At 35.8% G+C, this 27,504-nt stretch overlaps 2 protein-coding genes, 1 long non-coding RNA gene and 1 pseudogene across 4 annotated transcripts; 2 read left to right on the top strand and 2 right to left on the bottom strand.

Annotated features, from left to right (window-relative positions):
• Positions 1-48: 48 nt before the first annotated feature.
• Positions 49-25,627, top strand: LOC109182816. The gene is made up of 3 exons (XR_002054440.1): positions 49-60; positions 4,485-4,487; positions 25,467-25,627. It is a non-coding gene; the product is annotated as an uncharacterized LOC109182816 (long non-coding RNA).
• Positions 262-7,886, bottom strand: LOC109182813 (probable LRR receptor-like serine/threonine-protein kinase At5g48740). 2 transcript variants are annotated; one of them, XM_019333017.1, is made up of 16 exons: positions 7,480-7,886; positions 6,130-6,676; positions 4,821-5,290; positions 4,610-4,727; positions 4,375-4,443; positions 4,221-4,289; positions 3,979-4,047; positions 3,801-3,872; positions 3,636-3,704; positions 3,025-3,275; positions 2,572-2,783; positions 1,897-2,023; positions 1,722-1,790; positions 1,175-1,364; positions 837-969; positions 262-558 (listed from the first exon to the last, which is right to left on the bottom strand). In XM_019333017.1, exons 1-16 carry the CDS (start codon positions 7,556-7,558, stop codon positions 340-342), a joined length of 2,763 nt encoding a protein of 920 aa, XP_019188562.1. In that variant the 5' UTR covers positions 7,559-7,886; the 3' UTR covers positions 262-339. The 2 variants fall into 2 exon arrangements, with proteins under 2 accessions (XP_019188562.1, XP_019188563.1); XM_019333018.1 differs by having other exon boundaries at positions 2,572-2,780; positions 3,028-3,275.
• On the bottom strand, positions 14,325-15,940 carry LOC109182814 (60S ribosomal protein L13a-2-like). The gene is made up of 4 exons (XM_019333019.1): positions 15,610-15,940; positions 15,359-15,475; positions 15,157-15,244; positions 14,325-14,688 (listed from the first exon to the last, which is right to left on the bottom strand). The coding sequence occupies exons 1-4, from the start codon at positions 15,879-15,881 to the stop codon at positions 14,545-14,547; spliced, it is 621 nt and encodes a 206-aa protein (XP_019188564.1). The 5' UTR covers positions 15,882-15,940; the 3' UTR covers positions 14,325-14,544.
• Positions 18,570-22,932, top strand: LOC109182815 (annotated as a pseudogene).
• Positions 25,628-27,504: the final 1,877 nt, after the last annotated feature.

The following is a 27,504-nucleotide window of genomic DNA, read 5'->3' as shown; positions in this document are numbered from 1 at the left end:
ATTGATATTTGCTCACTAACTAAATGAAATAGCGTCTAATTTTTTGTAAATCAATAAAATGTATACACAAATAAATTAAGTTAATAATCAATAGAAATGCACTCTTGTTTGACATTGCCACATAAGACAATAGATAGATAGACAGATATTAGGTTTATGAACAGACAACAATAAAAGTAAATTAAGAAGTTTTTTTTTTTAATATATTAATTGAATAAATTATTTACTCGTCAAAAAGCTAGTTTTTTTACTCAGCATATGTATAGTGGGTGTAGATTTGATATGTAAATTATATATGACAAGTACAGTGCATATATATATAGGAGGAGTACATATATATCAATTGGCAAGCCCAGCAGAAGCAAGATAAGAGAGTTGGATGCTATAGGCTTCTTTGAGCTCAGCTAAGACCTGTGCAATATTTGGCCTTCTCAATGCATCTCTCTCAACAGATGTTGAAGCTATCAAAGCTGCCCTTCTCATGCTCTCTTCGTCATAACTTCCCTTTATGCTCTCATCCACTATCTCAAAAGCACCTGCTTGCAAGTATGGCTTCGCCTGAAAACCGAAATTAAAATCAATCACCGTGAGTAAAGGGTTAAATCCAGCAATTGGTAGCTAGGGAATTGTTAGGCAGAGGTCAGTGAAGGGCTAAGTCCAACACCCTGCCTCTTGAAAATGTAATGACGGTCTATAAAGAAATAAAGTTACATCTTCGCTACTAGCTATATAGCTTTTGATGTAGTGGTAAATGCCTGATCCTAACACAACTCTATCTAATTGAGATTAATTAAACAAACAAACAAACAAGCTAGAATTTATGTTTATGCATGTACCCATAACACCAAGTTAAAAGAATCAGGAGTGCCAGAGTGATCCAGTGGTTCGCGCCCGCATATGAGCTCTAGAAGGACGACTCCAAAGCTGTAGACGTCACTTTTCTCAGTAAGTTGGCGCGTAGAGTAGTACCTGTTATATGTAATTAAATTGATGAGTGCATATATAACATAAATATTGTTGGGCGGAAGCTGTTAAAGAGTCAAATTCACCACCCTGAATCTTGAAAATGTGTGGCGGCATAAGGAAACAAAGTTACGTCTTAGCTACTAGCTATAGCTTTTGGAGTAATAAGATGGAAACAAAATAAAGTAACATCTAGCTCGAAACGACTTACTCGGGATCAAGATAGCCTGCAGTGCCTTTGACAACGGTGGTGACATGAGTTGCATCAGCCCGAGTGATTTGCTTGCACAGTCCAAAGTCCGACACCTTAGCGTTCATATCCATGTCCAGAAGTATATTGCTGCACTTCACATCACGGTGTATGATGCGTGGCTCACTCCCGTTATGCAAGTAATCCAAACCTGATGGATATATATGTAACTATAAGCTAGAAACTAAACCTCTTCATTGTTGGGTGGAAGCCAGTAAGGACCAAGTCAAGTCCAGTACGATGTAACTAGGAGATTGTGGGGGAGGCTGATAAAGGATCGAAATGTTAAAATTCAAAACCAGTTTTTTTGATAAGTTTTTTGAGTAAGTCATTGTGCGTGTAATAAGCTATCAGTTAACAGCTAATTTACCAAACACTTTTCTACAATCAATTAATGTTATCAATTAGTCAAATCCAATAACCCAATCAGCTAACAACTATTTACCAAACACACCTAATTTAATTTAATTTGTAAAGTTGGAAAATGAAGTGAGTAGGTGTTGTGTACCCTTTGCGGCATCTATAGCTATTTTCAGTCTGCGCACCCAGCTCAATGTCAGTTTTTTACTATTCGCACCTGAAGTTAAAAAAGAGTGACGTGAAATGAAGGAATTGAAGTTTGATGAAAAAAAAAGAAGAAGTAACATTAGTAGGGGTGTGGTGGAAAAATGTAAGTAACCCACCATAAAGGTTATCTGCCAGGGATCCTCCTGGCAAATACTCATATACTAGAATTTGCTGCTTCGACTCCTGGCAGAATCCTTCTAGAGATACAAGATTTTGGTGGCGAATTTGTGACAGAAGACACACCTACACACCAGACAAGCCAATTAAGCCAGGAATATAATTGAATAATTACGACCAACATCATAAAATTGAAACTGAACCAAATATTCATTTATGTGTTGGGGGAGGTCAGTAAAAGGCCAAGTCTATCAATTGGAAGGTAGGAGATTGTTGGGCGAATGCTAGTGAAGGAGCCAAGTCCAGCACTCTGCCTCTCGAAAATGTAATGACAGTCTATAAGGAAATAAAATTGCGTCAATTTGCTACTAGCTATAGCTTTTGACGCAGTGGAAAGCATTTGATTCTAACAAATGGTATTAGAGTTAAAAATAGGGTTGTTGAGCATATAACTATTAATGTGCAATCCAACTATTTTGAGCCAATCGGCCCTCACACGTGAGGGGACGTGTTGAGCATATAACCATTAACTTAGACTTTTAGTTGAGATGAACACATACTTCAATTAGGGCTAAGTCCGATCTCCAGGTGCTAGGAGGAAGAATCGTTGGGCGAATAAGGATAATATGTTTCTGCAACTGAACAAGCTAAGCTAAGCTAACAGAGCGGCCTACCTCATTGATGAAAGAATCAGCCCCAAGCTGAGTTTTATCAAACCGCACTTTAACAGCAACTTGTTTACCATCAGGAAGCTTCCCAACATAAACTGATCCAAAGCTACCCCGCCCTATCACTTGTTTGAAGTTGTTAGTTGCCGTCTTGATTTCTTTATGCGAAAACACTTTTGCACCATTATTCCACTTCTTCATATCCATTATTCCACCTGAAATTCCATCATTCATTCAAATTAAAACCTCCACTCTATTCTAACTAACTAACTATATGAAGAAGCAACTACGGTCCACGTGTTGCTTAGAACCCACCGCACACGTGAGGGGCGTGTTGAGCATATAGCCATTAATGTACTCCATCTCAACTAAAAGGCTAAGCTGGTAGTTGGATTGCACATTAATGGCTATATGCTCAACAATCAGATCATTAAGAGTGATCGATATTAACTATATACGTACTGGATGCATATGTGGGATCTCGAGCTCTTTCCTTGTGTCTGAGGTACAAGAACACTGCAAGTAAAACAAGGGAAAGAGAAAGAACACTTGCTCCAACTGCACCAATTATAAGTGGTAACTTTTTTTTGCCAGCAGCTTTGTGCTTCTTAGGGGCCAAGACTGTCACTTCTGGTGTCTCTATTGAAGGATTGATTGAGAAGTCATTGCAGAAAGTTGTTGAGAAGGAAAGGCAAAGATTTCCAGATGCTCTGCATGAACCCAACAAATTAAATTAATTTAAGGAATTGAAGAATATAAGTCCATAATCAGGTGAGAACCAACCTTAATCTGCGAACTTCTGAAAGATTGGACCGCACTTACTATATAGTTGCACTGCACCTAGATACAATTGCACCGCAAGATTCTCTAGGCATGTCTGGAACCGTAGTGGTGCAACCATGTAGTAGTTGTGGTGCAACCATGTAATAGTTGCGGTGCAATCCTTCAGAAGTTCGCAGTTCGCAAGTTAAGGTTGGTTCTCACCTGATTAAGATTATATATATATATATATATATATATATATATATATATATATATATATATATATATATAGTTCCATGCATATATACCGGATTTTCAAACTGTGTCTGTTCAAAGATCTGGGTAGAGGGCCTTGAAGCTTATTGTTTTCCAGGTTCCTGGATATATATAATGTTTCACAATTAAGTCAGAACAAATTAACTAATTAAACTTCAAATTATGGAGTGGGAAATATGGGATTTCACACTACATACAGTAAATGAAGGTCCTTCAACTCTCCCAAGTTATCAGGTACTATTCCCTGCAAACTATTGTTCTGCAAGTCCCTTCATTCACAAACACCTATATATGTTATCACCAAGCATTTTCGAGATCGAAATAATTATATATTCAATTTTCAGTGAAACAACACTAGTGGCTTGATGGGCTTACAAAACTTGAAGGTTTACCAAGTCTTCCAACTCGGAACCAAAAGCCGTTAGTTCATTGAAGCTTAGGTTCCTGCAAAAAAGGGTGTTATAATTTAAGATTGAGCTATAATGCACATGGATCAAACCACACTAAAAGATTGAATCCAAGTATCCAACCAATTAATTAGTCTAACTCATAGCCTTATAAACCCATATGTTCTCTCTTATTTTATCGACAGAAACATCAGATCAGAGTTAACTTACAGCCTCTTAAGATACTGCAGGCCACCAAGGTTTTGTATTTCCCCAGTGAGTGAAGTGTTATGCAGATCTCTACACAAATATAAGGCATCATTATATATATTGTCATTCTAATTTCTTCTATTCATTCAAATATGTATATAGATCTCTAGCTTACAGGGATTTGAGATCCAGCAGATCACTAAATGTTGGACCTATTGACCTCAAATCAATATCAGAAAGCTCTCTACACAAACAAGATTGAAAATTAGCAAGTAACAATTGAAGCATGTGCTCCATCTCAACTAAAAGCCTAAGCTGATAGTTGGATTACACATTAATGGTTATATGCTCAACACAAGCTAATTAAGGGAGGGATTTTGCAAAAAGCTTTAATTTTTCACTGTACTAACAACGAGGTAACTAGATTTCCTTCACATTCCAAGTGATCCCATGTTATTGGGGAGCATGGGTCATCTTCCCACCCAAGATCTAAACCAGTCGACTGCTGAATAACCTGAAGGGCTGAAACTGGAGAACGATCGAAGAGACAATAAAACCCCGAATCAGCATAATATATAGTTAAGACGGAGGGAATGAGAATGAAGAAAGTATGAAACCAACCAGTGGTTGAAGAAGTTTCCCAGGGAATGTCTAGGATCTCATAAACCTCGAGGGCGTTGAGCAAAGGGTAGTAGCTGATAGTCTTCAAGGTAACATTCAGGCTCTTAGTTCCTCTCAATGTGAAGGCGAGACTGGCGACTTCCCATCGGCTCACCGTGTAATTTGACTGGAAAACGTCCCCATTGATCAACACATCGAACGTGGGGGGCACCGGGAGAATGCCTGCAAAGTATAGGACAACATAGTAGTCTCCCTGCAGCCCCCCCAGGTGGTGATCAAGTGGGAAGGTGTAAGTCATGTCTCTCCACCTTGCCAACACCCTCGCCGTCTCGAGAACAGCTGGAGGAGGCCTCTCAATCACAACAGACATATTGTTAAAGTTGGTTTGAACATCAACACCAGATGACACATGAAATGGACTAAAATCCTCATCAGCATCCCAGATTCTATCAAACTCATCAACCGGATACCTAGTACATATACATTTAGAAGTTCAAAACAGATATGTTAGGATCAAGTGCTTACACTATGCCAAAAGCCCTAGCTCCTAGCAAAGACGCAACTTTATTTCCCTAGTCATCAATTTTTGAATTTGGCCCTTCACCCGCCTCCTCTCAACAATTTCCCTCCTAGCACCTATCAGTCTTAACTGCATTTGCTAGGACTCGAACTCGTGATCCGGCTCACATATCACTTACTAGGATCGAACGTATACTACTACGCCAAAATTGTGCCAACCAGAGTAAAAATTGTGCAGTTAAGGCTGGCAGGTGCAGAGAAGCCAGTGAAGGGTAAACCTTGCCTCTGGAAAATGTAGTGGTATATAAATAAATAAAGTTGTGTCTTCACCTCGAGCAATCATTATTTCATGGTCCACATAGTTATGGCCTTGTTTGATAGGTCAATTTTGGCTTATTTGACCACTATTAATTGTTTAATTTAGTTAAAATATCAATATAAGTGCTTGGTTAATTAGCTTTTTGCAACTCCAAAATGCTAAAATTCAAAAAGCTACTCCAAACAACTTTTTCAATTAGCTTTTTCAGAAAAGAAATTATACCAAACAGCTATCAACTAACAACTAATTTACCAAACACTTTTCTACAATAGCTAATGTTATCAACTAGTTATACCATCTAATTAACACAATAAGCTAACCTCTAACAACCATTTACCAAAAGGGTCATATGTAGACTTAAAAAGTACAATTTTTAATACATTAAAATTACATTATTTGAAAGATTTTGTATATTATCAAATAATGTACATTCAGTACACAAGATCAATTGAGAATTCAATTCATACATACCTTAGTGCTGCATTATACCCACAATTGATGCGATAAGTTTTTCTGAGCAACTTGTTGGGAGAATCTCCGAGAGCAGCAGCATAAGCTCCTTGTGGGAGGGGCCGAAGCTCAAGAGAAGAAACCACAGGGAACCCACTGTGAGGAAAAGAGTGAAAGCATATAGGGAGGATGTCCTTATCAACTTGCCACAAGAATTCTTCAATCCACGGATCAGAATCTGCAAGATTAACAGTGGTAGTGATTGCTCTCCCAAGAGAAACAGAGAATGCAGGGGGCGTGTTAAGCCCGTCGTAGTTCTTGTACACAAACCCAGTCCTAAGAAGCACCAAGGAAGAGACATTGTTAGCCACTGGCAATCTGTAGCACTTTCTGGCCTCGGAATTGGGAAAGAACCGGACAGGGAGTCTCGATGGCGACGAGGAACCGTCTGGGATGTAATCAACGGTTGTTGTGTTGCCGCCGGAAACATAAGCTCCGTCTGGTATCCATGAAATGTTTAAGGAATCTACGTAACTGATGCTCCCACCGCATGACAAGCTCAAGAATCCTGTCTCAATTACAAGAAATTTGTTACAATCAAGGTCTTACCACTATGTCAAAAGTTATAGCTAGTGGTGAATCCTGACAATTTTTTTTTGTTTTTTTATAGAACACCATCACATTTTCAACAGGTAAATACTGAACTTAGTGACCTCCACTCAACAATCTCCTAGTCACTTAGGTTTGACCCTTCATCGGTCTCCACCCATCAACAATTGTTATACTATGAATCAGAGTTCATATTGTATTGTGAATCCTGATACAAAAATTTTGTACATTCCGTTAACAATTACCAGTTTCTATACATCAAATAACTTATAATTGTTGACACATAATATGATAGCTATAGGTATAGAAACTATCAAATACAACTTTGCAAGTACAGAATGTCAACTATAGATATAGAAAGTTATTTTTGGATCAGAGTCAACAATGCAAGGAAGACCCTCGTCCATGGTATAATTTGTCACCCATCAATCTGCTAGTCACCTAAGTTTAGCCTTTCAGGCCTCCGCCCATCAATCTCCTAGTCACCTGTTTGACCCTTCACCAGCCTCCGCCAATCAATCTCCTAGTCACCTAAATTTGGCATTTTAAGCCTTCGCCCATCAATCTCTTAGTCACCTGATCTCCGCCCATCAATCTTCTAATCACCTTGGTTTGGCCCTTCACCGACCTCTGTCCAACCCAACAATTCCCTTATCACCAATTGATAAACTTGGCTATTTATGAGCCTCCGCCCAACAAAATTCGATCAATACTTCCACTACAAATGGCAAATAAAGACAGAAGCTTTAAAAACATACATACCCTCTTGATCACCCAATGCAAATCGGATAAACACTGCAAAAGACAGGAGGCAGCTACATAAACGCGAATGGAAGTCCATTAAAGCAGGAAAGCTAAATCTAAGAGGAATGTGAGGAGTAGCAGTCTAGGATAAGAACCAAGTGAAGTGTATGGGGTGACTGATGAGGAAGTGAGAATCTAGCTAGGCAATAAAAGAGATTTGAGGCAGGGGAAATATTTTTCCTTTATTCAATTAATGTATAATAAAATATTGGATTGTTTTGTTTTTGGAATTGAAGATGAAAGTGAAGGAGTAAAATAGAAGTTGTGAGTTTGACAGTGTTGATGTGGTGATTAAAGCCACTGATGAAGGAGAAGGCAGGGCCAACAATTATGGGCTACGGACTGTAAAGCAATCATGTATCATCACGTTCATTGTTGTCGTTAGGTGAAGACTGAAGAGGATGGCTTTATTGTAGTTTGACAAAGAGGGAAAGAGAAAGAAAAGGGGTGTTGCTACTTCCAGGACTAGCATAGTGATCCATCATCATATGCTCTCAAATTATGATTGGAGGTGACAAAGTAGGGTTCGAACCCGCCAAACACATTGCGCTCAAATGACATATAGTGATATTTTTCATGTGAGAGGTTATGAGATCGAGTCTCAGTGGAGGTGTTGTTGACTTTTTGTGTTTCATTGGATTGAGAAAGTATGTTTGAACAGATACTACAATGTAATAGAATCAGTAGGGTTCGAACCCCACCTTAAACATATTGGCAAATTATTCTGTAGACATAAGTTCACCTTGCAAGGTAGACCTCAGTTCAAAGATACACAATTTATACTAAATGTTTACAATTTATCTTTTAAAATCATGGTGAACCCTAATTCATGGTATAACAACTTAAACATCTTGGCATTGAGTTTCTTAGTATTTAGAGTTGGACTTTTCAAATTGGAGTAGAGTGTGGGTTAAGCTCAATGTGGGCATAGTAAGGCAGATGACTGATTGAAATGTTGTTTGTGTGACTAAGATTTATATCATCTACTGACTTTTGTATGTAGTAGAAAATGGATGTTAAGATTACTATGGCTTAAGTAGCTAAAAAATCTTTATATTAAAAGAAAAAAAAAAAAGGAAAAGAAAGAAAGAAAGGGGTGGTGGTAATTGGTAAAAGAAGCTTCCACCATAAGTGATAGCACCAGAGAACCAGCTTATAGTGCACAAAACATCACACCCATTTTCAAGGTTCTTTAACGTCAATTATTTCCATGTCTTATGAAAAAAGAAAAAGAAAAAAAAAAAAAAAAAGGATGTCAAAAGAAACAAATTCTGGTAAGGTATTCTTAATGTACTTGCATTGATGTTGTCCTTGGCATATGCGTTTTCTTTGAAGGGCAATCCTTATACCATGCATAAGGTTCACAGTGCACTGTGGACTTTAGTGGATGCATGTGTATGTGTCTATATTGTGAGTTTTTGTATATTGTGTTATGAAATTCTATATAAGAGTAAGAATTTTACACCTGAAACAAATTAGTAATTGTGTCTTATATTATTTATCGATAAAAAATAAATTATTAAAAATAATTAGTATAAAGACTTCGTTACTCTTACATAATAAAAATATGTGAGTGTAATATATAGAAATTCATATTATATATTTTTTCAAAGTGTGAAAAATAAAATATATATATATATATATAAAGAGACTAAGGAATTCGCTTTCCTATTTTTTTTTTTTTTAAAAAAAAAAAAGAAAAATGGTGATTTTAGTCCATTAAATATGCTTAAATTGTAGACTAAGGTATTCTCGTGTAATCAACATTACAATAAACTCAACATTCACTTGAAATCATCAATGTGAAAAGTTGTGCGTTTTTATACTTGGAAATTTTTTTACAAAATGACCAATTTGTCTTCTAATAATTTGGCAAATCAAAAAATAAAATTTTAATGTTAACAAAATTGATAAGTAATGGATTGAAACAACCACTTTCAACATAATTAAAAGTAAAAAGGTGTGTAGAGCAATAATTTATGAACTGAATTTACAATTTAAGTATAACTAATGGACTAAAACCGTCATTTTTCCTATGAAAGTACAAAGACATTTTCTTTTTATAAGATAAAGAAAATTAAATCTAAAATTTTATAAAATAAAATGAACAATAATCTTTACTAGCAATTAGTGTAGTTAAAGCATGTGTGTTAAGCATGAAATAGAATGGAATTGATGATATGATGCAAAGTCACTCCCTAGGATGCTTGTGACTCCAGCATGCTAGAAATGATGGAACCTTCCTGCCCCCAACCACCTTTTTATCTTTGTTTAACTTTGCTTTGAAATCATACTCCATTTGTTGTCTTCAAAATCAAGGAAAACCAATTTCAACGAAACAAAAGCAAACTGTCCAACCTAAACGTCCTAAAAGACCGATAAAGTGCTCCTGCGACTATTCATTGATTATTACCCGTTCAGCATATATCTGGTCAAAGTACCTATGAGATTCCTGGTCTATAATATTTTGTTCAATTTAGTCTTTTTATTTTAATTTTGTTTAATATAGTCTCTATATTTTAAAAATTGAAATAATTAAGGACAATAGCTTATGTGAGTAAATATCTATTTATTTATTTTAGACATATAAATGTAATATATTGGTTATAAAAGTAATTAATTTTAAATACTTATAAAATAGTATATGAGTTGGCATTTAAGTATGATGACGTGACAGAGATAATGTCAGCGCCACATTAGCACTTTTTAAAGTACATAGACTAAATTGAACAAAATTAAGGTAGAATGACTAAATTAAAAAAACACTATAGTATATGGACCTCATAGATACTTGCAGGACACAAAGTTGTGTAGAATAAGCAACTTCACCTTTTTTTTTTTTAAAAATTTTACAAAAGGCCAATAATTCCTCAACTAAGACTCAAACTCGCAACCTCCTATATGAGAGTTTAACCCGGATGCCATCTAAGCACAAGGTGCTTGGCAAACTTCACCTTGTTTAATTTTGTTCTTAACTAAGTTTTTTTTTTTTGAAAACTGTTATTAACTAAGTTGATTCCACACTAATTTATTTTTCTCACTATAAGTTAGGGATGCCAATTCTTTGGAGTATAGGTTTTATATACAAAATTAGAGTTAATACCCAAAATCGTCCTCGACTATAGTGGTTTTTCTCAATTTCGTCCTAATCGACTTTGGTGACCTAATACCGTCCCAGACTTTTGTGTTTCGCTCAATTTAGTCCCAGACTTTTGTGTTTTTGCTCAATTTAGTCCCTCATTTGTTATTCTGTCCATTTGGTGTTAAATAAATAGACAATTCAGTAATTTTAATATTGGCATCTCTTTACTCATAGACATGTGAACTGCGAAATCCATTTTTTTTTTACGAATTACTCCCAGAATTACTCCTAAAACTGCGAATATAAAATTTGATTTGCAGGTCCGGGAGTAATTTTGGGCGTAATTCGTACAAGAAAGAGGAATTTTGCACTTCACAAGTTGAAAGTAAAGAGAGATCAATATTGGCGTTACTGAATTGTCCCTTTATTTAACACCAATTTGACGGAATAACAAATGGAGGACTAAATTGAGCGAAACACAAAAGTCTGGGACGATATTAGGTCACCAAAGTCGTTTAGGACGAAATTGAGAAAAACCACTATAGTCGAGGACGATTTTGGGTATTAACTCTACAAAATTATTTTTAATCATCGACTATTGTAGCATGAACACATTTAGTCCTATTATTTTAATTTTATCTTCATACATCTTTAATTTTTATTTGATTGACACAATCACCGTTTAATAAAGAGAGTTAACATCGGAGAGATTAACGGGAAGTACAACAACACGATAGCTGACTACTGGGTACAAGGGGTGATTGGAACTGGCAACTCTTGGAGAGACTGCTTCCGGGTAAGATAACGGGTGATTTAAGGTATATTATGACCTGGATGCTTACCCGATGGAGAGGAACAAAATTTACTAAGAGAAGGAAGGTTCTCAGTCAGTTCAGCATACAATATATCGATATAGGCTCCAAGGTGCAACCCGAAGGAGGGCTGGGACAAGATATGGAAGCTCAAGGTGCCAAACAAAATTTGCTCGTTTGTCTGGTTACTGGAGCGCGAGAGACTAATGCCAAATGTTGAGAGGAAGAGAAGGGATTTACGGGGATGGCACAGTGTATGGGAAACGACATGGGAGAAGATTTAGACCATTTATTTAGGAAATGCGAAAAAGCGGAAGAGAGTTGGTATGTCCTACTATCCCATGGAGAAAAGAACATATTTTATGGTATTGAATTTGAAGCATGGGTACGCGAGAATACTGAGGGCACAAGGACTGGAGTGAAACTTTAGCGATAGTCATTTGGTGGATTTGGAAATGAGTTAATATTCAAAATGATCCGGATTATACCGATTTTTCTCAATATCGTCTTAAATGACTTTGGTGATCTAATATAATTCTAAACTTTTGTGTTTTTGCTCAATTTAGTCTTCTATTTATTATCCCGTCAAATTAGCGTTACATAAAGAGATAAATCAATAATTTCAATATTGTCCTCTCTTTACTCTCAGCCCTGCAAAGTGCGAAATTTTTTTTTCTTTCTTTTTTTTACAAATTATTATTTCTGGACCTGTGAATCAAATTTTATATTAGCAAGTTTGAGAGTAATTCATAAAAGAAAGAAGAATTTTGTAATCCGCAGGTAGAAAAGAGATGTCAATATTTAAATTATTAAATTATCCCCCATTTAACACCAAATGGACAAATAACAAACAAAGGACTGAATTGAGCAAAAACATAAACCTGGAATTGCATTAGATCACCAAAGTCGTTTAGAATGAAATTGAGAAAACCATTATAGTCGAAGATTATTTTTGTTATTAACCCATTTGCAAATGGAGGTGCAACAAGGCGTTCAAAGGAGAAGAATGGGACTAGCCAAGGAAAGTGGAATGATTTGACAAACAAAGGAAGGAGACGAGAAAGTCTTTCAAGCGTAGACGAATACCAAGTAATAACGCTGATAATGAAGTGAATGTTTTTACAGATTGGGAGCAATTGCGAGAGGATTGAATTTTATGTTACCCTGAGTAAAGTTGTAAGACAGGTGGAGAATGACAAAGCAAAGATGGCACTCCAAAAGGGTGCTAATAGAATGTGAACATAGTACAAGATATTGTTAAATATAATGCACTAGTTCACAATTGACAAATAATATAAAACGAAGTCGTTTTAAATCCTGCATAGTGAACCCTAGCCCCGGTATAATTTGCTAAGGAGTAAATACTCAAAATGGTCCCTCGACTATAGCTAAATTCACAAATTGGTCCTCAACTTTCAATTTCACCTAATTAAGTCATTAACTTTGCAATTTTGACACGATTTGGTCCTTCATCTAATTGACCGTTTGTTGACCGTGATCGACGATATCCAAAAGAACCTTCAGCTCTCGTCGGAGCACGTGGAGGCCTCCAGGATGACGTTGCACCGGTTCGGAAACACGTCGTCTTCTTCGTTCTGGTACGAATTCAACTACATTGAATCCAAAGGGAGGATGAAGAAGGTGACCGGGTTTGGTAGATTGCTTTCGACAGTGGATTCAAATGTAACAGTGCGGTCTGAAAATGCAATTGGAACCTTAAAAAACCGACGATGGACCATGAAATTACATAGAGTTAATACCCAAAATAGTCCCTCGACTATGTCGTAATTACCAATTTAGTCATCGTCTATCATTCTTACCCAATTAAGTCCTCAACTATACAATTTTTACTCAATTTAGTCCTTTATCAATTTGACTGTTTGTTGACTGTCAAAAGTGAAAATAAAGTTGTAATTTTACAATTTTTCTCCTTCCTCATTTAGCAGCGCCAAACCATGTAGCAATAAGCTCCGGTTGGGTTCTAAACCTGTCAGTATCGAAGTAGTGGTTATGCATCGGATAGCCCATGAGAATTTGATTTCCAACGATGTATTGCTTCATGGTTTGGCGCTGCTAAATGGAGAAAAAGGAAAAATCTTGTAAAATTATAATTTTATCCCGACTTTTGACAGTCAACAAACAGTCAAATTAATACAAAGGACTAAATTGGGTAAGAATTGTATAGTTGATGACTAAATTGGGTAAGAATTGTATAGTTGAGGACTTAATTGAGTAAAAGTTACATAGTTGAGGACTTAATTGGGTAAGAATGGTAGTTGAGGACCAAATTAGTAATTATGACATAATCGAGGGACCATTTTGGGTATTAACTCAATTACATATATATCCTCAAAAATCACAGTCAACAAACAGTCAAATAGACAGAGGACCAAATTGTGTTAAAATTACAAAGTTTAGGACTTAATTGGGTGAAATTGAAAATTGAAGACCAATTTGTAAATTTAGCTATAATCGAAGGACCATTTTAGGTATTTACTCTTTGCTAAGATTATAATAACTAACTCACAAATATAAAGCATAAATCCACAATAAATTACAATACTAAAAAATAACAATATATAAGACCTATTCACTAATATGGACTATATTTTACTATTCTTAAAAAAAAAAAACTTGAGCTCATTCAATTTTGAAGAGTTTTAATTTGATCTTCAAACTTTATCAAATGTAATAAATAAATACTCCGTAAATTTTAAGGATTAAATGTTGGTCACGGGAAGGCCATCACAACTAATTGCCTGAAGCGGCCCTTACCAGATGATTAAAAAGTCTTATTGGTGAAAACGAAAAATTCAACCATTCAATAGAATTTTTCTTGGGTCAGACATTATAATTGAATATGACCAATAAACTTTAATCATAAAGCATACAACTTTGCACATCATTCATACTCAAGCAAATATAGGAAGGAAATAAAGGAGAAATCACTGGCTGCTATAAAACAAGACGTCTATTCAGAATTATCAAAAATAGTACCAAGGAAATCAAATAAAGTGTCTTTCTATAGCATGAAAACAAAAATTGGGTAGCAATATAGCCCAGCCCTTGAAATATGATAATATTTCCACCGAAGACTTGTAGCCACAATGCAACATTTACCATCTAGATTCAGTACTTTACCGAAGAGAGAATGTCAAGTTGAGATCCAAGTTTCACCTCTGCAGCCTTCTCAGCCTTGACCCTCAATTTTGTTAGCTGCTTCTTCCTCTCGTAAGCTGCCTGGGCTCTCTCCTTCCTCTTATTCTCCAGAATCTATTAGCCATACAAGTTGCAGTTGGAAATGTTAGTTTCACTTGTAAAACCCAAGAACACACTCATAAGTAATTCAGAAATACAATGGAGTTGAGCATTAATTATAGACTAGTAACTAGTTAGTATTTGAGATAGTCCATGAATTAGCAAACTAATTTCATGAACACAATTTTACACCAGTCATAAACAAGAGCATTGATATCATAGAATACAAATACAATTACAACACAAGTAACAGGGATGCGTAGAGAAAATGGAAATTGAAGTTCCTAATAAATAATCAAATTGATGATTACCAACCAGCAAGCCACCATCATAAGTGTATCAAATGAATACAATAACTATTGAATTCAAGGGTAAACAATAATATATTTCCAAATAGGTTTTATACTTTCATAAAAATGAAATGATTACAATAAAATGACCAACATAGAATTTGCAGAATGCATTGAACAAAAGTAATTTTACCTTGATAGTATCATAGTGGTTCCAGCCGACCTCAGATGAAAGTTTACCCAACAAACAGTATTTGTGACCAGCCTGGAGCCTCAAAACCCTAAGCTCATATTCACAGAATTTCAATCATTAAGTAAACCAAACCAATCTAAACTAAACAATTTTAAACCCAAAAAAAAAAAGCTATTTTGAATAAATAAATTAGTAAACTCACTTGAGAGCATCAGGAATAACCATCCTCTTCACCTTATCATATGGTGGAGGCACCCCCTCGTACACCTTCAATCGTGCAAGAGCCGCAGCTCCGCGCTTAGTTTTATGTGGAATCATCCTGTATATTTCCAATCGCTCAAATCATCTCACACATAATCATGAATCAGAAACATAAACTGACAGAGATTCACCATTTCCGACAAGTATACAAGCTGAAATCGTAATAATACAGGATTGGGAGCAGAAACATACCCTCTGATGGTGCGCCAGAGGATCTTAGAGGGAGCACGGAAGTGGATGGGCCCGTGGGAAGGTTTGGTGTTCATGCGCTTGCGTAGGAAGCGGTGGTACTTCATTTTTTGACGGACGAGGCCGCCGGAGAGGCAGATCTCCTCGCATCTCACCACCACAACTCTCTGGCCGTTCAACAACTCCTTGGCGAGGATGGACGCCAGGCGCCCCAACATGTGGTGCCTCGCATCCACTACAACCCTTCTTGCGCAGATTCCCGATCCCGACACCATTGCTGTGCTTTCTACTCACTCCTCTCTCTCCTCGCCGGTGATCAGCTAGGGTTCAGGGTGAGTGTGAAGCCATATATACGTATACAGTAGGGTTTTTTTTTTCATGGATTGGGCCGTCTATTGCATAAATTTTGGGCCTATAAGTAAAGCACATGAGCTTAACTGAGAAAGGGCAAACTATGCTGCGCAAATTATGCTGTGCAACCGAATGCACCATGCGCATGGTGCATTCGATGCAAAACGACGTTGTTTTGGTTAAAAAACGCGCGTCCCACTTAAAGAAAAATCAGGTTTGATTCCTGGCAATAGCATTTTTATATATCCATAAATTCATAACTATATATCAACAGTGAATGAATGAAGTAAAAATTCACAACTATATATCCACAGTGAATGAATGAAGTAAAAATTCACAATGAATGAACTAAATATCCACAATGATTGAACTAAATATCCACAATGAATGAACTAAATATCCATAAATTCATAACTATATATCCAGAAATTCATAACTATATATCCACATTGAATGAATGAAGTGAATATCTACAATGAATGAACTAAATATCCACAATGAATGAACTAAATATCCATAAATTCATAACTATATATCCAGAAATTCATAACTATATATCCAGAAATTCATAACTATATATCCACAATAATGCTATTGCCGAGAATCGAACCTGATTTTTTTTTTAAGTGGAACGCGCATTTTTAGTCAAAACGACGTCGTTTTGCATTGTATGCACCATGCGCATGGTGCATTCGGTTGCACAACATAACTATTGACTATGCTGTGTTTTTTTAGACTTGGTATTTTCACTTTGATATCAGATGTTATTTTTGGATTTATTTGTATTATTTTTATAGTCGTTATGTTGTTTATTTGATTATTGTTCATAAACATAGATTATTTCTTATTCACGAACAAAGTAAGATCATGAACATGTACATGTGTTTGTTAATTTAGAATTTTATGAACATGTTCGCGAACATTAACAAACACGTTTGCTAACGTGTTTGCAAACGTTAACGAACATGTTCGTGAACATTAATGAACATGTTCGCGAACATTAATGAACACTTAAAAAACGAACATGAACATAATTTTCAAAAACTTTAACAAACGAACACGAACACTGGAAAAATCTTAAGAAACGAACACGAGCAACTTATGTTCGGTTCATTAACAACCTTAAGCATCGACGAAAAAATTGTGAAATCATCTTTCTAAAGGGGAAAAAAAAAATACAGTTTTAGCTTGCTTGTGGTTTTAATACATAATTTTTACGGTTGCAATATTCACCATTAACTCCTCAAAAATGTTACATTTTTAACCCCTGAAGCAACAAAGATTATTAAACTCTATTAAATTTTACTCTCTTTTTTTTTTTGAATGCTACTGACTCTATTACAATGTAGTATCTGTTCATAACTACTTTCTCAACCTACTGAAGCACAACCTATTAAATTTTACTTAGTAAATGAATATTTTAAAATTTTATTATATTTGTTCTTTATAACATTGTCAAATTTGGTATTTCATATTCAAAATAGAAAATTGACAACTTTCTTCCCTAAATTTGGCATTTTCAATTGTGGTCAATTGTCCCTATTTCCCCTACACAACGATGTTAAAATTACGTTATTTATTTTACAAATGAAATATCAAAACTAAATCATATTAAAATTAAAGAAGAAACATTAAAAAATAATATACACATGTACTAGGTAAAATTTTAATAGAGTTTAATAGTTTTATTGCTCATGTGATTAAAACTATAATCTTTTGGAAGAGTTAGAGGTGTGTATATTACAACGGTAAAAAGTTAGAGATTAAAATCGTTAATAAGAGATAGTTGAGACACTAAAATTACATTTTCTCATATATAAATTAAAAAATATAATTGCAAACTAAGGGTGTGTTTGGAAACTCAAAAATTGATTTATGAAAATCATTTTTTGGGTTTCCAGTGTTTGGATGTACCCGAAAAATTAAGTCAACGGAAATTATTTTTCGTTAACTTGGGAAAATAAGGCTATTTTGGAGGAAAACGACTTCTACCAAAATTTGACGGAAGTCATTTTACACAGGTTGACAACAATTGTTCCGGCGGAAACCATAAATCTGGTTTCTACAGCGGCAACCAGAGCATTTTTTTTCAATTTTTAATAAATAATACTATTTTTAATATTATTATAAATATTTTTATATTCTAAATAAAACAACTAAAATATTTAATTATACAATTCAACTCATTTTTTCTGAAAATAAACTAAACAGACCAAAACAATTTTCTGAAATACAACCAAACATGAAAAATAAAAATATTTTATAGAGAATGACTTATCCTCCAGAAAAAATTTTCCAGAATTTATTTTCCTGGTTTTCAATCACATCCTAAAAAGAAAAAAATTGTGTTGTTTGCCTAATGAAATGTCAATAAATGATGGGTAAAAATAAGCAGGGATATAAAGCACCCTGTTTCTCATCTTCTTTCCCACCCCCACCAACCTGTGTCCATACTTGTGTAATTAAGGACTCCACCCCCACCCACACCCACCTACCCCCCTCTGGCAGTCCTACCCACTTCGCACTTATACTCGCCCCAACAGCATTACACACTCTTCTTACCCCTTTCTCACTCACTATTGATTCATTCTTGAAGAGCTGTTTTCTGATCATCTGAGTACACAATAATGGGTGAGGGAAGCAAGGTCTACACTTTAGCCAGGTCTCCCACCACAACAACGCCAAGGACTGTTGGCTCATCATCGATGGCAAGGTTTAATTTACTTACTTTACTTTAGTTTTCACCCCCCAGTCTGTGTTCTCTGTTACTTTTATTCGTTGGATCATATCAAAGCACATTTATGTTTTTTTTTTTTGGGTAGGAATCTTGTCTGTAAGGTTAGTTGAAGATAATTGTGTTAGAACTCAGAGGAGATTGGTTAAATTTTAGGTAGCTAAAGAACATGAAACTACACTTTCATTAATTCAACACTATTGACTGGTTACCCTGTACCGAAGGTCAAGGATTGATCCTTGACGTTTGGTTAAGAATGAATGAGTCTCTTATACTCAACCACACTGCTCGAGTTACCTTAGCAGAGTAGAGGATTGAAACTACATAAATCCAACCTTTTTGTTGTCAAAGGGATTTAGTTGAGCTATGCTACTCTCATTGTTGATCAGATACTACAAACTATTGCCATTAATATCATACCAACTTCTGATAGTGTATGTGGTCCATATTTTTCAGCCTTCATTAAAGAGGACCATCACTTTATTCACACCTAACCATATCATTTTTGTCTATAATTCTTTTGTAGCCATGTATGTGTGTGTATGTTATATATATATATATATATATATATATATATATATATATATATATAAAGAGGTGTCCAGGTAAAAATGGGGTGATATCTCACCCTTGATCTGGTCCGATCAACGCCCCTGAATGAAAATGGTGACATTTTGATAATTTTTTAAACTTTGATGTGCACAGATTTATACTACAAAGTACACACACACACACACACACACACACACACACACACATATATATATATATAAAGAGGTGTCCAAGTAAAAATGAGGTGATATCTCACCCTTGATCTGGTCCGATCAACGCCCCTGAATGAAAATGGGTGACATTTTGATAATTTTTCTAACTTTGACGTGCACAGGTTTATACTACAAAGTACATAAATTTTGTACTGCAAGTGCATAAGTTGATACTACGAGTGCAAATACTAATATTAGTTTGAGATATTTACAAAAATGCCACCATGTTTTTTTAAACTGATACTCCGTATTTGAAAGTGTATAAGCATATAGTTTCAAGTGCACAAACTTATACTACAAACTACAAAATTTTACTCACTCTGTCCCATTTTGCATGTATTGTTTAATATTTATTAGTCAAAAACTCTTTCTTCATTACTTATTTTCTTTAGTAATTTTTAATTACTTTTGAATTTGTTTTTTGGTATTTATTAGTACTTTTGGTATAGTTTCTAAATATATAAATTTTATGTACTAATACTAAACTAAATATTAAGAAAAATTGAATTAAAAGTAGCTTCAATCAAGCCCTCGTTAATCGAACCTAACAAACAAAATAGAACGGAGGGAGTATATTACTAGTACATAAATAAGAACACTTTCTTATAGGGATGGCAATTTCAATCCAACCCGTGGATATCCACCCGAATCCACCTCGCATGGATCGGGTTTTTTTGGGTGATGGTGGGTGGTGAGTCAGGGGTGAGTCTTAAAAAAGAAAACCCGCGGTGGGTCGGGTTGGATTCGGGTTCTATGTACAAGACCCGCCTAGAACTCCACCCGACCCACCATGTGTGTGTGTATATATATATAATAGTAAAATAAATACTAGTATGTAGTTATTTATAATAGTTTATATAACTCCGTGTATCTTTTTACTATTTTTTATATCAAAACTACTAAGTTTATTTTTAAAAATTAACAATTTAGTTATTATATTTAAATATTTCCATTATTTATGTTTTAGTATCACTAATGGATTTTATTTTTTTATTATGTGTAAATAATTTAAATATTATTTTTTGAAAAACATAATAAGATGATAAGTGGTGGGTACCCGTAGTGGGCACCCGCACTCGGTGTGGGTGGGGGTGGGTTCTGAAAAAAGTCCACCCGATGCGGGTTGGAGGTGGGGTGGGTGGAGAAAATATAAGGTGGGTCGGGTGATGGATGTAGCCCTCCCCGACCCACACCCGACCCATTGCCATCCCTACTTTCTTAGATGAAACATGAGTGCACACAGTCTACTCCAGAGTCTCCGCCGTGCACATACTATTGTGTGCACTCATGCTTGTTTGCACATTCTCATCTAAGGAAGTGTTCTCATTTGATCTGAATCTCTCTCTCTCTATATATATATATATATATGATAAAAAAGAAACCATCTCTATTTTGAGATACGTTATTAGTATAAAAGAGTGAAAAAAAAAGGGAAACAAGTCTTAAATGCAATTGGTATAGTACTATAGTGGTTCTATGTCTATAAGCCAGGTGAATAGAAAATTCATCCACATTTGTCCTCCTTCCAGTTTGTTGGTTTTCCAGAGTTCAATAGTGCTGAAGAGGTTTTTTTTTTTTTTTTTTTTTTTAAGGAACTTAATGCATTAACTCAGAAAGAAAGTGCTGCAGAGGTTTTAGTATCCTAAAAGGATCACAATCTGGCCCGTGTAATACAACTAATGATATAACTTTACCTTAGTTTCTATAGATCGATTATTAAGGGTTTTACCTTTTCGACATGTTGGCTGGCAGGTATATGATGTGACAAAATTTTTGGAAGATCATCCTGGTGGTGATGAAGTGTTGTTGTCTTCTACTGGTACACTAATTTTAGCCACTTCTTTGTTTAACTTGATGCCTTTGCATTTTATTTATATAACTTTTTGCCTAAATATGTTCCATAGTTGCTTGTTAACATACAGACAAAACCTATAAACAGCAATTTTTATCGGAATTCTTTAATTGTTGGTAGCTTTTGATCAGACTAAACTAGTGCTTCGAATGCTTGGCAGTTTTACAGCCCATATTAAACTCAGAGCTACAAATGCTTAATGTAGATATTAATGACTGTCAGGATCGAGTGCTAAAGCTATAGCTCGTAGCGAAAGCACAGCTTTATATTTTTGAGAAAAGGGTCAAATACGTTCCTAAACTTTACTCCAAAAGTTAATTATGCCTTTAAACTTTAAAAAAGTACAATTAAATCCTTAAACATGTCAAATTAAGTCAATGAAGCCCAAAAATCGGTAAATGACCTGTTATTATAGGTCATTTCAATTCCGCCTTCGCCGTCGCCGGTCGCTGGAATTGAAATGACCTGTAATAACAGGTCTTTTACCAGTTTTTGGGTTTCATTGACTCAATTTGACATGTTTAAGGGTTTAATTGTACTTTTTTTTAAAATTTAGGGGTCTAATTGACTTTTGGAGTAAAGTTTAAGAACTTATTTGACCATTTTATCTATATCTTTTTTTTTTTTCAAGAGGCAAGGTGTTGGACTTGACCCTTTAGGTCTCCGCCGAACAATTTTCCCTGGCCGGCTAGCCATTTGGTGTTGGACTTCGCCCACAGGGCTCTGATACCACTTATCAGATCAAACGTTTAATACTACGCTAAATGCTAAATCCTTATGCCACCCCATTTTCAGGAGGCGTGGTACTGGCTTTGGCCTTTCATACCTCAGCCCAACAATGACTTGGCCTTTCACCAACCTCCGCTCAATAATGACTTACTTTTAATTTGTTACTCTGTACTTGTTAGCATGATAGTATCCATATGTTGGTTCAGTAAGAGTACTCTATGTATCAAAAAGTTGTTGACAAAATTTAGGGTGTTGAAACTAAATCGAAAGTCCACAGCTCTTGATCAGGATGAAGTGGAAGTTGTCTTGACGGTTTTACACCCCAGATTATAATCTGAGATAGTAATGCTGAAGATAAACACATACAGAACAAACTAATTGTGGGTATGCAGGAAAGGATGCTACTGATGACTTTGAGGATGTTGGGCACAGTAGCAGTGCGCGGGCTATGATGGACGAGTACTATGTTGGTGACATTGATTCCTCAACAATCCCGACCAAGAACAAGTACACTCCTCCCAAGCAGCCACACTACAACCAGGACAAAACATCGGATTTCATCGTCAAGCTCCTGCAGTTCTTAGTTCCTTTGATTATTTTGGGCGTGGCTGTTGGTGTTCGCTTCTATACAAAGCAATCGGCTTAAGCACCAAGGGCCTCTGTATCCAAAATAAGGCTCCTTCCCTTCCCTTCCCCATTTGAAAAATAACAAAAGAAGGAAATTTAAGTAGAATATAATGAACTTTTTTGTTTGTGCTATTGAAGGAAGACATGCTTGATGTTCTATTATGATTTCTTTCACATTGTGATAGCCAATCTGTCTGTTGATCTGACTGTTATGCTATTGAACCATCATTTTCTCTAAGCCAACTTATAAATATTTTTGCTTCTTCAAAGCCTGTGGCATTTGCTGCTATTTGTCATTGATCACAATTCACAAATCCATCCTCAGCTAGGCTAAATATGTAGCCGGGAGTCAACTACTAATTTGGTTATAAAAATTTATATTAACTCCATATATGGTATATGCCTTTAAAAAAAAGAAAAGAAAAAAAAAACTTTATGAGTGAGTTTATAATTCCACATATAGCCCAACTAACTCTCCCTCCCCCAAAATTCACCCACCAACTTCTTATAGCATCTCTTAACAGAATACTTCCCATTCTCCTCCCATATCCTCCCCCACTGCTGGAAATCTCGCGTTTTCCGTCCAACATTTCCGTCCAACCGTAAATTGGTCGGTATTTTATTAAAGATTTTAACTTTCTGTTACTAAAGATGGGTGGACGGAAAGTTGGTCGGAATTTCCGTCCAACGCGCAAGTGTTGAACGGAAATTCCGTCCAACACTCGCGCGTTGGACGGAAATTCCGACCAACCTATAGTGTTGGTTGGTAAAGTCAAATTGACTGATAGGTAGAAATTAAAATAGTAGGTATTTTAATATCCGTCCAATATTAGTTGGACGGAAATTTAAATAGGGGTTTTAAAAATAGGGTTTTAATATTTCATTTCGCACCCCGACGTCTGTTTGTTCTCAAAAAGTCCGCTTCAATTCCTTTCGCACAGCCGCTCAGCCACCGCCCCGCACACCGCTCACCACTTCGCACACTGCCCACCGCTCAGCCACTGCCCACCGCCACACCGCCCCGCACTGCATCCCAATCGCAGCAAGCCTCCAACAGCAGCGAGGCTTCGACAGCAGCGGCAGCGAACTTCGACTTCGACACCTTCAACAGCAGCGAGCATCGGTGAGACCGGCGGTGAGCTTCCTTCAGCAGCGAACGACGGCGTGTTTTTTGTTTCAGCAGCAAGCAGGTTAGTCTTTTTTTTTTTTTTCATTCATACCTAGGGTTTTATTTTTGGTTAATTTCCCCAGATTTTTTACATGTGTTATTTATTTATCAAATTTCTACTTGTTTCTTAATAGATTTCTAGTTGTTCTTTTTCCTCAGATTTTTACTTGTTTTTTTAATAAGATTTCATACTTGTTTACAGATTTACATTTTTAATGTTTACGGACAACTTGATGTGAATTTGTGGCAGTGAATTGGACGCTGTGATTTTTAACAGGTTCCAGAAATATGGAAGAAACCAATTAGTGATATTTGCCAATGCATTACTCGACCAAAGAATAGAATAAGTGTGTAAATGGTACTCTGATTTTTGGAATTCCAGTTTTATTTGCCACATGAATTTGGCTTTTAATAGAGAATTGTTCTTGGTTCAGGGACAAGGACTGGAACAAATAGCTCATGCTAATGGAGGATTGAATCAAATGAAAGCAGGAGTAAGTCAATAGTACATTGCCATACATTCTTTAGTCTCTCTCTTCCTCAGTGCTGCTTGGTATGTTTCTATAAACTAGAACTATTTCCCGTCTTTTCCTTTTCATCAAATGATAGTAGTTTTTACTGATTGCGATCAACTATCATTTCATTGTTTGGTTCTAGAATATTGAGTTCTATAATTCTGCTTTAGTGTTCAGATCTAACGATACTAGAGTGGTTCGTTGTTGAATGCGGTGTTCACTTGTATTTTTCTCCCTTTATACAGAACATTTCATTTTCTTTTGGAGCTTTCTCTATCTGATAATCTGAAACTCAAACAGCTGGCTCTGAAGTAGTGAAGGATAAAGACTCAACTTTTATGTGTTTGAATACAGTGTTTATTGCTGATTCTTGCATTTATTGTGACTCTTTAGATTTAATGGCCAATTATGCTTTCATATATGTTCTCTTATCATGAAGATGGTCGAACTCATGTATGCATCTCTATATTCTTTACCCTCTTACTCTCTTCCTTGCATTGCACCAACTTACTGAATCGCTTGGGGTTTACTTGGAGTTCTATATATCTACAGAGAATAAAAATCTGTGACATTTCCTCATATTAAAGATTATTGTGGATGATTATTAGTTATTATCTACTATAATATCATTCTTAGTGAATTATTTTGTTGAAATTGTGGGCATTAACATCTATAAATATGGATCGGAGCATTCTTCTTTCTTTTTCCAGCCTGCAGATTGGGATGAAAGAGAGTAAGGGACAACTTACATTTGACATTTTCCTATTAGCATCACTGTGTGTATCTCTTCCTTAAGTGAGTTAAATTGTTGCACTAATTGGTACTCAATTATATATCTTCCTTAAGTGATACTGGACAATTATTGTTTTGTTATGTTTTAAGTTCAAATCTATAGTATAACGTGTGAAAGCAGCAGTTCAGCAAGACTTGTGGAGTACATCTCTTATACTAAACAAACTTTAGAATTAGGATGTAAGAATTCAGAAGTTTCTATTTTTTCTGTGTTAGATTACTTAAACATAAAAGACATTCCTTTGATTTTCTAGTCATTTTGTAAAATGCATAGGTATCTACTCATTCAGTGTTAGATTACTTATATCACGGTCCATTTTTGGTGAAGGTTTACACTTGATCAACTTCATTGAAGGAGGTTGTGGATGCTGCATTGATCAAAGCCATTGAAGCAGTGCCGGATTTGAAGGCTTATTTGGGTGCAGCGAGCATACTTATGTAGTATCAAATAAGTATATTTTCATACTTAAGTTGTACGGAGTATCAATCAAGTAGTACATATTTTTTATGTTTTTTTTTTATGAACATGAACATAATTTTTGTTGTAAATAATTTTGATGTTTAAATATATTTTCAATTTTCAATTTAGTGTGTTCATTAATTTGTTGATGACATAATTTATTAACAACAGTTATAAATAAAATTATGGTAATATAAAAATAATAAAAATATTTCATATGATTTAGGATTTTTCTACCAACAGTTGGAAGGAAAATAACAAAATATAATAGGTGAGTTTTCCGTCCAACGTTGGGTCGGAATTTTCGACCAACGCACAAAGTTGATCGGAAGTTCCCATGTTTTAAAAATGGTGGGTTAGTTTCCGGAATTTCCGTCCAATTTTTGTTCGTTGGACGCTATTTCTGACCAAAAATTGTAGTTGGACGGAATTTCCCACGGAGGTTTTTCTGAACGTTCCTTTTGGTCGGTATGTTGGACGGAAACGTTGTTTCCGACCAATATATCGCGTTTTCCGTCCAACATTTGTTGGACGGAAAATGCGAAATTTCCAGCAGTGCCCTTTCCCTTGGGGGTTGGAGCTCAAGGTGAAGTTGGGAGCTCAAGTTCTCGAGCCCGACCAAGGATAGGAGCCAAAACCTTTGAGGTCGGCCCAAGCAGTGGGAAGCTCAAACTCTTGGAGTCCGATCGTGGAAAAGTATCGAACACCCCAAAGGCGGCCAAAGTCAATGGCATGGTCGTGTCGGTGTCGAGCAATGTATGCTTTATTTGCATAATGCAAAAGCTAATTAGGAGCAACCATGAGGTACGTAAAAGGCGATAGCACTGTGGAACAAAAACACTCTCTTTCACTAACGACTTCTCGCAGCTCAGAGAGTGGGAGGACTGGTAATGAATATATTACAAATGGGCATAGAGCAAATCAATCCGGTGGAGTGGACCCAACCAAACTTGGGTCCAAGGCCGAGTCCTAAGCTTGGCACCTTGGAGGTCCTACGCCAAATGCACCTCGGAAGTCCCACGCCAAGCTCCGAGCTCGGCACCTTGAGGAAGTCCAAGGTTGAGCTCCGAGCTTGGTGTCTTGAGGAGGTCCGAGGCCGAGCTTTGAGCTCGGCCTCCGCGGTTTCATGGATGGTTGTAGCGCACATAGTGTCAAGGAGGTCCAAACTACCCGCCATTTTCTCGCAGGAGTGGTTGGGGCGCGACCTATTAAAAAACACTCCTCTTTGTCTGATTAGGACATCATCTACACAATCATCGTGTAATCTCATTACATATTATTAATATAACTAGTATTTTCAACCGTGCGATGCACGGAATGGAATTGTTGTAATATACTAAGAATATTTAAATCGATATATAATTATTTAAGAGTTAATTTCACAAGAGGTCGCTTATAGGATTTCTATTACCATCATTAATTATCCCTAATTTACCATAATTAAATAATTTGACCAATTATAAAGAGAGATTATTAAAAAATGCACGGGACAATATTTTAATTAAAAAATTTAAAAATTCATTAATAAAACATAAGGTTCTTATAGTTTTTTCTTAGAAACTATTTAATAACGCATTTTTTTTTTAGAAATTGGTGGGCCAAACCGCCTACGGCAGGTTGCGGTGGATATATCTCGAAAAATTACACAATTTCAAAAAAACATTTGCCCAAAACGGACAACCGAGTCAAAACTTATGCATTGCCGAACTTTTGACACTTCACAGCTTTTACCCAGAATTGTTGTACGAATGGAAAGTAGAAATCAATATATTTTATTGGGAAGAGAGATTTTTTAGAAATTGTGCGGGAAGTTAAAATTTCAGGATTTTGTTTTTATATATAGTATAGATAATATAGATTAGATGTGCAAAGAGAATTGTATTACACTATTTTATAATTTTAGTAT

This window comes from Ipomoea nil, unplaced genomic scaffold (genome assembly GCF_001879475.1).
Source record: "Ipomoea nil cultivar Tokyo-kokei standard unplaced genomic scaffold, Asagao_1.1 scaffold1074, whole genome shotgun sequence".
Classification (NCBI taxonomy): domain Eukaryota; kingdom Viridiplantae; phylum Streptophyta; class Magnoliopsida; order Solanales; family Convolvulaceae; genus Ipomoea; species Ipomoea nil.
This window is presented reverse-complemented; position numbering and strand designations above follow the sequence as displayed.